This window comes from Salvelinus sp. IW2-2015, unplaced genomic scaffold, assembly GCF_002910315.2.
Source record: "Salvelinus sp. IW2-2015 unplaced genomic scaffold, ASM291031v2 Un_scaffold16527, whole genome shotgun sequence".
In the NCBI taxonomy this organism is placed as follows: Eukaryota; Metazoa; Chordata; class Actinopteri; order Salmoniformes; family Salmonidae; genus Salvelinus; species Salvelinus sp. IW2-2015.
In genome coordinates this window covers 166,648-179,711 of record NW_019957628.1, presented here as the reverse complement: position 1 = coordinate 179,711, position 13,064 = coordinate 166,648, and the positions used below count along the sequence as shown (strand labels likewise).

General features: G+C 42.7%; 1 protein-coding gene and 1 pseudogene across 1 annotated transcript; one reads left to right on the top strand and one right to left on the bottom strand.

Moving 5' to 3' along the window:
* LOC112080842 (FACT complex subunit SSRP1-like) overlaps positions 1-8,448 on the bottom strand; it is a 15,840-nt pseudogene extending 7,392 nt beyond the window's left edge.
* A 758-nt stretch (positions 8,449-9,206) lies between these two features.
* On the top strand, positions 9,207-11,315 carry pold4 (DNA polymerase delta 4, accessory subunit). The gene is made up of 5 exons (XM_024146781.2): positions 9,207-9,343; positions 9,756-9,863; positions 10,190-10,279; positions 10,566-10,677; positions 11,152-11,315. Exons 2-5 carry the CDS (start codon positions 9,758-9,760, stop codon positions 11,174-11,176), a joined length of 333 nt encoding a protein of 110 aa, XP_024002549.1. The 5' UTR covers positions 9,207-9,343; positions 9,756-9,757; the 3' UTR covers positions 11,177-11,315.
* Positions 11,316-13,064: the final 1,749 nt, after the last annotated feature.

Here is a 13,064-nt window from a genome sequence, read left to right as displayed (position 1 = left end):
GTGCCGGTGACTGGAGGGGAGAGAGTAGAGAGTTAGAGAAAGTTCTATTTCAGAGTGTAATTGAGAGTGTGATGGAGACGACAGCAGACCAATATCTAAGTTGGCTGTGTGCAGCAGGTGGCCTGTTCCTATCGGCTTGACCACAGAACTACGTCCCTTTACGTACGTTCATTGTTCCGTTCGTTTCCAGCTGATTTTACAGTGGATTCGGCACAGTTTGATCGACTACTGCGCGCGGCTGAACATTCATGTTGTTTCGTTCTTGTCTAAGAGGGGTGTGTAATGAACGTGTGTTTACTCTGCGAAGGTTTCTTGGTGTGTGTGCGTTATGCATGTGCATGCATGCATACTGTGTGTGGTGTGTGTTGTGTGTGTGTGTGTGTGTGTGTGTGGTTGTGTGGTGTGGTGGTGTGTGTGTAAAGTCGTGTGGTGTGTGTGATAAACGTGTGTGTTGTGTTGGTGTTAACGTGATGTGGTGTGTGAGAGTAGTTTACCCCAGGAAGTTCCTGGCACCTCGGTATCTCCTGTTGACCATAGCTTCATCACCCTGCCCGACCATCTTCATAGATGGAGCAACCTGAACAGTGTTCTTACTGGATGCTTCCCACCAATAACGCTTCTACCTTCCTCCCTAGAGAGACGGAGAGAGGAGCAGAGCGGAGGAGGCAGACACCAAGCAAATCTCTAGAATTAAATTGAAACAAAAGCGTGAAATATGAACCTCGTTATCAATCTGGGATCAATATCTTTTAACACTTTACCATTCCCTCGTACACTTACAAATTCAAATCAAATCCACATGTTATTTGGTTCACATGTGCCGCACACAGCAGGTGGAGACCCTTAGCCGCGAAATGCTTACTTACAAGCCTTAACCAACAATGGAAGTTTTAAGAAAATAGAGTTAAGAAATATATTTACTTAAATAAAAAAGACATAAAAAAGAAACACAATAAATAACCGGTAATGAGGCTTATTACAGCGGACCGGTGTATATAGCATCTCTCTCTCTCGTCCTCTCTTCATACGCTTGATATTTTCTATCTTCCCCAATGTCTCCTCATTCCCACCCCTAAACAGTCCTCTCTCTCTCTCCTCTCTCTCTCTCTCTCTCTCTCTCTCTCTCTCTCTCCTTCTCTCTCTCCTGTTCTCTCTCTCTTCAATCCCTTTTAGACAACTTCCTGGACAAAACATTCCACTGTAATTGTAAACTTGGCAGAAGAAAATCTAAACAGTGTATTTGACCTCTCAGTTTCAAACAGAAAACCAAAGTAAATGAACAACAATGACAAATGGTTTGATGAAGAATGCAAAAACCTATTAAAGAAATTGAGAAACCTATCCAACCAAAAACATAGAGACCAGAAAACCTAAATCTACGCCTTCACTCTGGTGAATCACTAAAACAATACAGAAATACACCACGGAAGAAGAAGCAATAGCATGTCAGAAATCAGCTCAATGTAACTGAAGAATCCAGAGACTCTAACCACTTCTGGGAAAATTGGAAAACCCTAAACAACAACAGGAAGAGTTATCTATCCAAACCGGAGATGTATGGGTAAACCACTTTTGGCCCTATAACAAAGAACAAACAGCAAAAACACATACATGATCAAATACAAATCTTAGAATCAACTATTAAAGACTACCAGAACCCACTGGATTCTCCAATTACATTGAATGAACTACAGGACAAAATACAAACCCTCCCAACCCAAAAAGGCCTGTGGTGTTAACGGTATCCTCAATTAAATGATAAAATATACAGACAACAAATTCAAATTGGCTATACTTAAACTTTAACATCATCCTTAGCTCTGGCATCTTCCCCAATATTTGCAACCAAGGACTGATCATCCCAATCCACAAATGTGGAGACAAATTACGGTGGGATATGCATCRACAGCAACCTTGGGAAAATCCTCTGCATTATCATTAACAGCATAATTGTACATTTCCTCAGTGAAAACAATGTACTGAGCAAATGTCAAATTGGCTTTTAACCAAATTACTGTACGAAAGACCATGTATTCCCCCTGCACACCCTAATTGACAAACAAACAAACCAAAACAAAGGCAAAGTCTTCTCATGTTTTGCTGATTTCAAAAATGCCGTTGACTTAATTTGGAATGAGGGTCCATTCAAATTGATGGAAAGTCGTGTTGGGGGAAAAACATACAACATTATAAAATCCAAACAACAAGTGTGCGGTTAAAATGGACAAAARACACACACATTTCTTCCCACAGGGCCGTGGGGTGAGACAGGGATGCAGCTTAAGCCCCACCCTCTTCAACATATATACCAACGAATTGGCGACGGCACAAGAACAGTCTGCAGCACCCGGCCTCACCCTACTAGAATCCGAAGTCAAATGTCTACTGTTTGCTGATGATCTGGTGCTTCTGTCACCAATCAAGGAGGGCATACAGCAGCACCTAGATCTTCTGTACAGATTCTGTCAGACCTGGGCCCTGACAGTAAATCTCAGTAAAACAAAGATAATGGTGTTCCAAAAAAGGTCCAGTTGCCAGGACCACATAAACAAATTCCATCTAGATACCGTTGCCCTAGATACCGTTGCACACAAAAAACTATACATACCTCGGCCTAAACATTAGCGCCACAGGTAACTTCCACAAAGATGTGAACGAGCTGAGAGACAAYGCAAGAAGGGCCTTCTAWGCCATCAAAAGGAACATGAAATTTGACATACCWATTAGGATCTGCTAAAAAATCAGTTATAGAACCCATTGCCCTTTATGGTTGTGAGGTCTGGGGTTTGCTCACCAACCAAGAAKTCACAAAATGGGACAAACACCATATTGAGACTCTGCGTGTAGAATTCTGCAAAAATATCCTCTGTGTACAACGTAAAACACCAAATAATACATGCAGAGCAGAATTAGGCCGATACCCGCTAATTATCAAAATCCAGAAAAGAGCCGTTAAATTCTACAACTACCTAAAAGGAAGTGATTCCCAAACCTTCCATAACAAAGCTATCACCTACAGAGAGATGAACCTGGAGAAGAGTCCCCTAAGCAAGCTGGTCCTAGGGCTCTGTTCACAAACACAAACAGACCCCACAGAGCCCCAGGACAGCAACACAATTAAACCCAACCAAATCGTGAGAAAACAAAAAGATAATTACTTGACACATTGGAAACTATTTACAAAAAACAGAGCAAACTAGAATGCTATTTGGCTCTAAACAGAGAGTACACAGTGGCAGAATACCTGACCACTGTGACTGACCCAAAAATAAGGAAAGCTTTGACTATGTACAGACTCAGTGTGCATAGCCTTGTTATTGAGAAAGGCCGCCGTAGGCAGACCTGGCTCTCAAGAGAAGACAGGCTATGTGCACACTGCCCACAAAATTAGGTGGAAAATGAGCTGCACTTCCTAACCTCCTGCCAAATGTATGCCCACATTAGAGACACATATTTATCTAAGATTACACAGAGCCATAAAGAACTTGAAAACTAACACAATTTTGATAAACTCCCATATCTACTGGGTGAAATACCACAGTGTGCCATCACAGCAGCAAGATGTGTGACCTGTTGCCACAAGAAACGGGCAACCAGTGAGGAACAAACACCATTGTAAATACAACCCATATTTATGTTTATTTATTTCCCTTTTGTACTTAAACTATTTACACGTCGTTACAACACTGTATATAGACATAATATGACATTTGAAATGTCTTTGTTCTTTTGGAACYTCTGTGAGTGTAATGTTTACTGTTCATTTGTATTGGTTTATTTAACTTTTGTTTATTATCTATTTCACTTGTTTTGGCATCGCTAACATATGTTTCCCATGCCAATAAAGCCCCTTTAATTTAATTGAGAGAGGGGGGGACGGCAGGGGGGTCACAAAGTAAAGGAGTACATCTTCCTACTTATGCCACAGGGGAAGGTGTAGTTTGGCATGAATAAGGTTTGTGTGTGCCTACCTGCCCCTGCATATGTGTGCATGAAGGTGTGTGTGTGTGTATGTGTGTATATGTGTGTGTGTATATCTGTGTAAAGGTATGTGTGTGTATATGTGTGTAAAGGTGTGTAAAGGTGTGCGCGTATGTACCTGCCCCGGGGTGTGAGACACTGCAGCTCTTTGAAGATACACACAGCATCTCCCGTAGCCTGGATCACATCTGCCTTGGACAGCACACTGTCTCTAAACACCTGAGAGGAGGACAAAACATGTTACATTCCATGCAATATCTACATGTATTCATTTGAGGCATTTGGCTGATACTTTTGTTCAAATCCCCTGTAGATACTCATTAATTTCAGTTTTAACATGTCGAACTTTTATCCCAATAAAGTTGAACTTGACGGTTGGTGCCAGTCCAAGCCGTTTGAGTGTCTCATTATTCAGACAGAGATGTCTAGTCGCTGAGTCCTGACACTGAAGTTTGTTGTGGAGAAGAGTTTGCTCTGCAGGACTGAAAAGGTCAAAACATCCATAATACAAGCTGACTTAGGTCGTCAGTTGGACAGTGTTTCCTCTGACACTTTGGTGCGGCTGGCTTCCGGGTTAAGCGAGCCGTGTGTCAAGAAGCAGTGCGGCTTGGCAGGTCATGTTTCGGAGGCCGCATGGCTCTCGACMTTCGCCTCTCCCGAGTTCGTTGGGGAGTTGCAGCGATGAGACAAGATCGTAACTACCAATTAGATATCACGAAATTGGTGAGAAAAATGGGAGAAAAACACACACAAAAAAAACCATCCATAATACTGGAGGCTATGAGAGACTATGCATTATCCTGATGACTTACTGTAAATATTCTGTAAATATCAGTTGCTTCGTTCTGTTGTTGTGTTTTACATTTTAATATGTGATCTTGTCTGTATGTACTTTGACTGCAGTAAAATGAATTGCCTCTTGAGGACATTAAAGTTTTCTGAATCTGAATATGGGACTAATATGGAAGTCTATACCAGACTTTGACGAATGCTGCTGTCACGTTCTGACTATAGTTCTTTTGTGTTTTCTTTGTTTTAGTGTTGGTCAGGACGTGAGCTGAGTGGGCATTCTATGTTGTGTGTCTAGTTTTCCTGTTTCTGTGTTTGGCCTGATATGGTTCCCAATCAGAGGCAGGTGTTAGTCGTTTGTCTATGATTGGGAGCCATATTTAGGTAGCCTGTTTTGTGGGTGGTTGTCTTCTGTCTTTGTGTTCTATGCACCAGATAGGACTGTTTCGGTTTTTCCACATTTATTGTTTTGGTATTTTGTAGTGTTCACGTTTTTTGTTGTTATTAAAGATGATGAACACTAACCACGCTGCGCTTTGGTCCTCTCCTTCGTCCACCACAGAAGAAAGCCGTTACAGCTGCCATGCATTTGTTCTGACCTCCGCTGCAAAAAAAAAATACATTACAACTAAAATAATATTTCAGTGAGTGTGTGTTTTACCTTTCTTCAAGTCTATACCAGACACACGCTCACACACACACACACACACACAGCCCCCCACCTCCACGGGTTCTGGCCCCTCTTCCGTGTGGCGGTGTCCCTGGGCGGGACATAGAAGCGGACCTCCATGAGCGACACCTTTGCCTCATCGTTCTGGTGGAACTCCAGCGTCATCTCGCACACTGGGACACGCTGGCCAGGGGGATCTCAAATGCTGGGCTGTCACTCACCTCGAATGACAGGAGAGGGACTGAGGATAGAAACTAGACTGTGTTGGAGCCTAAATGTTACAACCAAAATGGCCTCTGACAACTTGAATAGTGTTGTCCTTACCAGAGAATTTGGCGTTGCCCCAGTTCCAAACCTTCACACATAATTCCTTCTCTGACAGCTCCACTTTGTAGTGGGCTTTGAAGTACTCAGAGATCTTCTCCAAAGTCTTGGAGAGAGAGAGGAGAGGGATGGAGAGAGAGAAAACAATGTTTATTTTCCGTGCTGACTTTTCTGTTTCAAATGATTCTATACTCCTCTCTGATCTCGTTCCTACTCCAAACTCACTCTTTACTCTCTTTTCATTCCCATTCTTTCCTCTTTCCTCCCTGTTCTCCTTTTTTCTCTCTTCCATCATCCTTACCTCCCTCCCCTTCATCCTTCCCTCCATCTCTCCGTCTCCCATCAATGATATCTCCCTCCCCCTCCCTCTCTCTCCTCCTACCCTCCCTCCTTTTTCCTCTCCTCCACCCCTTTCCTCTCCTCACTTCTCCTCATCCCTCTCTCTCTCCCATGTACTCTCTCTTCCCCCCTTCCTCCTTCCTCCATCCCTCTCTTCCCCCCATCCTCCTCTCTCCACTCATCCCTCTCTTCCCCATTCCCTCTCTGTCCCTCAATCCCTCTCTGCCCCTCATCCTTTCTTCCCATCGCTCTCTTCTCCCCTCATGTTCCCTCTCCTTCCCCATCTCTGTCACCGTGTCTCTGAAGCCGTCATATTTGTAGCTGTGCCCTTGCTGGGGTCAGCTTGACGCCCTGTCCCAGACACATATGCCTCCACTGGGCCTGAGACAGTTCCACAGCTGGATCTGTCCACCTTCCTGTCTTACTGCTCTTATACACCACACTCTGTCTACCGAACCGCAGACGGCGTCATTCTGGGGATAACACAGTAAATACTGTTGACAACTAGTTGAAGTCGGAAGTTTACATACACCTTTGCCAAATATATTTAAACAATTCCTGACATTCAATCCTAATGTGTAAGTAAAAATTCCCTGTCTTAGGTCAGTTAGGATCACCACTTATTTTAGAATGTGAAATGTCAGAAAATAGAGAGAGAATGATTTATTTCAACTTTTATTTCTTTCATCACATTCAGTGGGTCAGAAGTTTAAAAAACTCAATTAGATTTGGTAGCATTGCCTTTAAATTGTTACTTGGTCAAACGTTATGGGTAGCCTTCCACAAGCTTCCCACAATAAGTTGGGTGAATTTTGGCCCATTCCTCCTGACCAAGCTGGTGTAACTGAGTCAGGTTGTAGTCCTCTTGCTCACACACACTTTTTCAGTTCTGCCACAAATGTGTCTATAGGCTTGAGGTCAGGGCTTTGTGATGGCCTACCAATACTTGATGTTGTTGTCCTTAAGCCATTTTGCCACAACTTTGATAGTATGCTTGGGGTCATTGCCCATTGGGAAGACCATTTGCGACCAAGCTTTAACTTCCTACTGATGTCTTGAGATGTTGCTTAGTATATCCACATAATTTCCATCTCATGATGCCATCTATTTTGTGAAGTGCACCAGTCCTCCTGCAGCAAAGCACCCCCACAACATGGTGCTGCACCCCCGTGCTTCACGTTTGGGATAGTGTTCGTCGGCTTGCAAGCCTCCCCCTTTTCTCCCAAAAATAACTATGGTCATTATGGCCAAACAGTTCTATTTTTGTTTCATCAGACCAGAGGATTATTCCCCCAAAAAGTACGATCTTTGTCCCATGTACAGTTGCAAACCGTAGTCTGTCTTTTTTTATGGCGGTTTTGGAGCGATGGCTTCTTCCTTCCTGAGTGGCCTTTCAGGTTATGTCGAAATAGGACCGTTTTACTGTGGCTATAGATACTTTTGTACCTGTTTCCTCCAGCATCTTCACAAGGTCCTTTGCTGTTGTTCTGGATTGATTTGTACTTTCCACACCAAGTACGTTCATTTCTAGGAACAGAACGCGTCTCCTTCCTGAGCAGTATGGACGGCTGCGTGGTCCCATGGTGTTTAACTTGCATACTATTGTTTGCACAGATGAACGTGGTACCTTAAGGTGTTGGAAATTGCTCCCAAGTATGGACCAGACTTGTGGAGGTCTACAATTTCTTTCTGAGGTCTTGGCGATTCTTTTGATTTTCCCATGAATTTAAAGCAAAGAGACAATGAGTTTGAAGGTAGGCCTTGAAATACATCCACAGGTACACCTCCAATTGACTCAAATTATGTCAATTAGCCTATCAGAAGCTTCTAAAGCCATAACATCGTTTCTGGAATTTCCCAAGCTGTTTAAAGGCACAGTCAACTTAGTGTATGTACACTTCTGACCCACTGGAATTGTGATACAGTGAATTATAAGTGAAATAATCTGTCTGTAAACAATTGTTGGAAAATTTACTTGTGTCATGCACAAAATAGATGTCCTAACCTACTTGCCAAAACTATAGTTTGTTAACAAGAAATGTGTGGAGTGCTTGAAAAACGATTTTTAATGACTCCAACATAAGTGTATGTAAACTTCCGACTTCAACTTTACATATACAGTATAGAAACACCTGAAGTAAACATAGACAAACACACATATAGAATAGTTGGTAATCGTTTTTAACTGTTGACTTGTTACTGCATTGTCAGATATCTGTTGCTGTGCAGAAACACACACACACAGTCTCTCCTCGAGTCTCTCTCTCTATTTCTCTCACACACACACTCGCCCATGACCCTTTGACCTCTTGGTAAATGTCACTGAACTCCAGTGTGTCTGCCATGGCAGCTATTCCTCTGGTCCTCAGGAGCCACTGTATCTCTAATACCACACACAGAGAGAGGACAACCTGCCTTCATTATACTAGTCCTCTAGCTCAATTGATAAAGCTTGGGGCTTGCAATGCCAGGACGGTGGGTACGATTACCGGACTCACTCGTAAATAAAGTGTATGCACATAACTGTAATTCACTTTGAATAAAAGTGTCTGCTAAATGGCATATATAATATTTATAATATTTTCATCGAATCTACTGTACTGTCTATAGTATAAACTAACTACAACCTCATAGAGATATCACTGTCTAACTCCACATTTGTAAGAAATATATATTGTTTCAATGATTTACATTTTATGTGCAGGAAGTGGACTAAATCTTGAATGAAATACATCTAAATGATTTATATGGAAGCCTGTATGAACTGCATGTCCCAACAACTTAATACAGTAGGCCTTGCAAGTGATGATTATAACAACCAACCAAACTTGCTTGTTATATGTTGCTGTCAGCTGTCAAGCAAATTGGGACTGAGACATGTAAACAACCCTTATGACATGTAAAAACTATTATGCAATATAGTACATCTTGCTATAATGGTGCCATTACCATGTTATTGTCTACCGATTATAGTTGATCTGTGGAATAACGTCTTGTTTACGTTACTAACCGTTGTGTTGTCGCTGTCAACTTGTAATGTTGTGCGTGGGGAGAATGTCAAGTCTTTACGTCGTGTGCGTCGAAAGTGACGTGGCCAAGGCTGTTATCTGTTACGTTTGACGTTTTCTTCTTYTCTTGGTCCGGGTTTGTTGCGTTTCGGTTGTTTTGTTCATGAGAACATACAAATTGATCGTCAGGCAAAAACCGAAGTGGAAAGACATCGAACAGAATTGCGATCTGGTATGTTATAAAGACAATATCAAGGGCTTGATAAAAAAACGTTTTTGCACACAAAGAATTGCGCAAGTGCAAGAAACCTACGAAAACGCGCAGAATAGGTCATATGATAGTAATGCATACAAAAGGTTCACAATACTTTGCATTGGTGGCGAAATATCGTCGAAATTGCAAGTTATGCAGCTAATGTTTGCATTACAGACTTCAATCCATTTGTAAAGGAACTGAAGTTGGGGGTGGGACGTTCAGTCGCTGTGTCAAAATGTAGTTATGCCCTGTGTGTAACGTCAACCCGCAAACTATACTGCAGACTTGGTTTAAACGAAACAAGAACCCAGATTCTGAATTTTACTATTGAAATAGAAACAATGTCAGTAGAAAACACACCCTCTCTGTCTGTATGCCTGTCTGTCAGCCATGACGGCCAAACGTGCAGCTCTCATCACCGACTCCTACAAGGTGGTAAAGAGATCCAGGAGAGAGGAGAAGAGAGAGAAGAGGGCCCCATCGCCTCCCCAGAAGGGTTAGACTTGTGTGTGTGTGTGTGTGTGTGTGTGTGTGTGTGTGTGTATCCAGCAAACCACACAGCAGTCATACAAGACAGATGGAACATAGTAGAGTATGAAATTGAACTACTGTTTTTACATTTAAGTTTTCAAATGAAACCCAAATAATTGTATTTACACAATGAATAAAATTGCGTGCTAGAATAGTTTTATTGGTCTCCGGAGAGGAAATTTGTGATTCAGTGATGCAACTCAACTTACGATAGAGCACTATTACCCAGCTGTATGTGATTGTTCATGGTGGTGTCACTCTAACCTCGCTTCCTGTCTCTCGTCCAATCAGACACTGAGCCGCGCCCCCTCACGGCTAGAGAGATAGAGTTGCAGGAGCTGAGGCAGTTTGACCAGGACTGGCGGTATGGACCCTGTACAGGTACCCTGCAGCAACCGGTGTTAACTATCTGACAACACATGTTTAATACCGTTGTTCATAATAACAATATGCAGCGGAGCGCCAGTGTTTCATCTTTGCACTGCTCCTTTATAGTGGGATGTTTTAGCGTTTCCTCTCCTGTGACGTATTGCTTTGTGAATTGTTTTTAACCAATCCAATTGTTTTCCTTCCTGTATCTCATAGTGTTTTATGATCTACAGTAGCATTCCTACTCACACTGTACTCACACTGTACTCACACTGTACTCACACTCTCTCTCTATCAGGTATCAGTCGCTTGCAGCGGTGGGAGAGAGCTGCACAGCATGGGTTAAACCCCCCTCAGGAGATCAGAGATATGCTGCTTAGCGCAGACACAGACTCGGACTACACACACTGGTACTATGATCAGAATAGTACACACACAACGAACAAGCAGATGCACACACACATACACAAATGCATGTACATTCTTAGGAAAAAGGGTTCTTCGGCTGTCCCCGTAGGAGAATCCTTTTGGGTTCTAGGTGGAAGTCTTTTGGTTTCCATGTAGAACCCTCTGTGGAAAGGTTTTTTACATGGAAACCAAAATGGTTCTACATGGAACAAAAACGGGTTCTTCAAAGGGTTCTCCTATGGGGACAGCCGAAGAACCMTTTTAGGTTCTAGATAGCACCTTTTTTCTAAGAGTGTACACACACCACACACACAGTCAAAAACACACAAAAAACTCTCAAAAACACACACACTTGATTCTGGACCATTACAAATGTATTCCAGCCATACAGTATCATAAGTATCGGTGTGCATAACAGTAATGAGATATTATACAATTGTCATAAAATATTGTCTTTGTACTGTTTTGTCTTTCAGCCTGTGGAGTGACTATCCATTGTGAGAAGAAAAAAAGTGGAGAGACAGAGAAGATCAAAGTGAAAATTCCAAAGTTCATGTGGTTTTGCTTTTGTTCAGTTTGGGTTTGACTGCTAACCATCACACTACACTTTTTTAAATTAAAATACCCTTTTCTACCCAAATATCTGTTTTTGTTAGGTCTGTCACACAAACACACACACACACACCACTGCCTATGTCACACATTTGGTACACTTTTGAGACATTTACATACATATTTTTTATAGGTAACCTATTTCAAAATAAAGTTTTTCAATTGTATATGTACCAGAGTGAGGAAGAGAGAGAGAGAGAGAGACAGTCAGATGTTGCTATTACCTGCTAATGTTGTGTAGACAGTGACACATTCTATTACACAGTAATACACATTGAGTAAACCAGACATTAGGAACACCTTTCTAATCTTGAGTTGCCCCCCTCCCCCCCGTTCCACAGGGATGCTGGCCCATGTTGACTCCAATGCTTCCCACAGTTGGCTGGATGTCCTTTGGGTGGTGGACCATTCTTGATACACACGGGATGGCACACATACAGTCGTGGCCAAAAGTTTTGAGAATGACACAAATATTAATTTTCACAAAGTCTGCTGCATCAAGTTTGTTTGATGTCGATTTGCATATACTCGAGAATGTTATGAAGAGTGATCAGATTAATTGCAAAGTCCCTCTTTGCCATGCAAATGAACTGAATCCCCCAAAAACATTTCCACTGCATTTCAGCCCTGCCACAAAAGGACCAGCTGACATCATGTCAGTGATTCTCTCGTTAACACAGGTGTGAGTGTTTACGAGGACAAGGCTGGAGATCACTCTGTCATGCTGATTGAGTTTGAATAACAGACTGGAAGCTTCAAAAGGAGGGKGGTGCTTGGAATCATTGTTCTTCCTCTGTCAATCATGGTTACTTGCAAGGAGACACGTGCCGTCATCCTTGCTTTGCACTAAAAGGGCTTCACAGGCAAGGATATTGCTTCCAGTAAGATTGCACCTAAATCAACCATTTATCGGCTCATCAAGAACTTCAAGGAGAGCGGTTCAATTGTTGTGAAGAAGGYTYCAGGGCRCCCAAGAAAGTCCAGAAAGCGCCAGGACYGTCTCCTAAAGTTGATTCAGCTGCGGGATCGGGGCACCACCAGTACAGAGCTTGCTCAGGAATGGCAGCAGGTAGGTGTGAGTGCATCTGTACGCACAGTGAGGCGAAGACTTTTRGCGGATGGCCTGATGTCAAGAAGGGCAGCAAAGAAGCCACTTCTCTCCAGGAAAAACATCAGGKACAGACTGATATTCTGCAAAAGGTACAGGGATTGGACTACTGGGGTAAAGTCGTTGTCTCTGATGAATCCCCTTTCCGATTGTTTGGGGCATCCGGAAAAAAGCTTGTCTGGAGAAGACGAGGTGAGCGCTACCATCAGTCCTGTGTCATGCCAACAGTAAAGCATCCTGAGACCATTCATGTGTGGATGGTCCCCTTGCTTCTCAGCCAAGGGAGTGGGCTCACTCACAATTTTGCCTAAGAACACAGCCATGAATAAAGAATGGTACCAACACATCCTCCGAGAGCAACTTCTCCCAACCATCCAGGAACAGTTTGGTGATGAACAATGCCTTTTCCAGCATGATGGAGCACCTTGCCATAAGGCAAAAGTGATAACTAAGTGGCTCGGGGAACAAAACATCAATATTTTGGGTCTTAGACCAGGAAACTCCCCAGCCCTTATCCCATTGAGAACATGTGGTCAATCCTCAAGAGGCGGGTGGACAAACAAAACCCCACAAATTCTAACAAACTCCAAGCTTTGATTATGCAAGAATGGGCTGCCATCAGTCATAATGTGGCCCAGAAGTTAATTGACAGCATGCCAGGGTGGATTG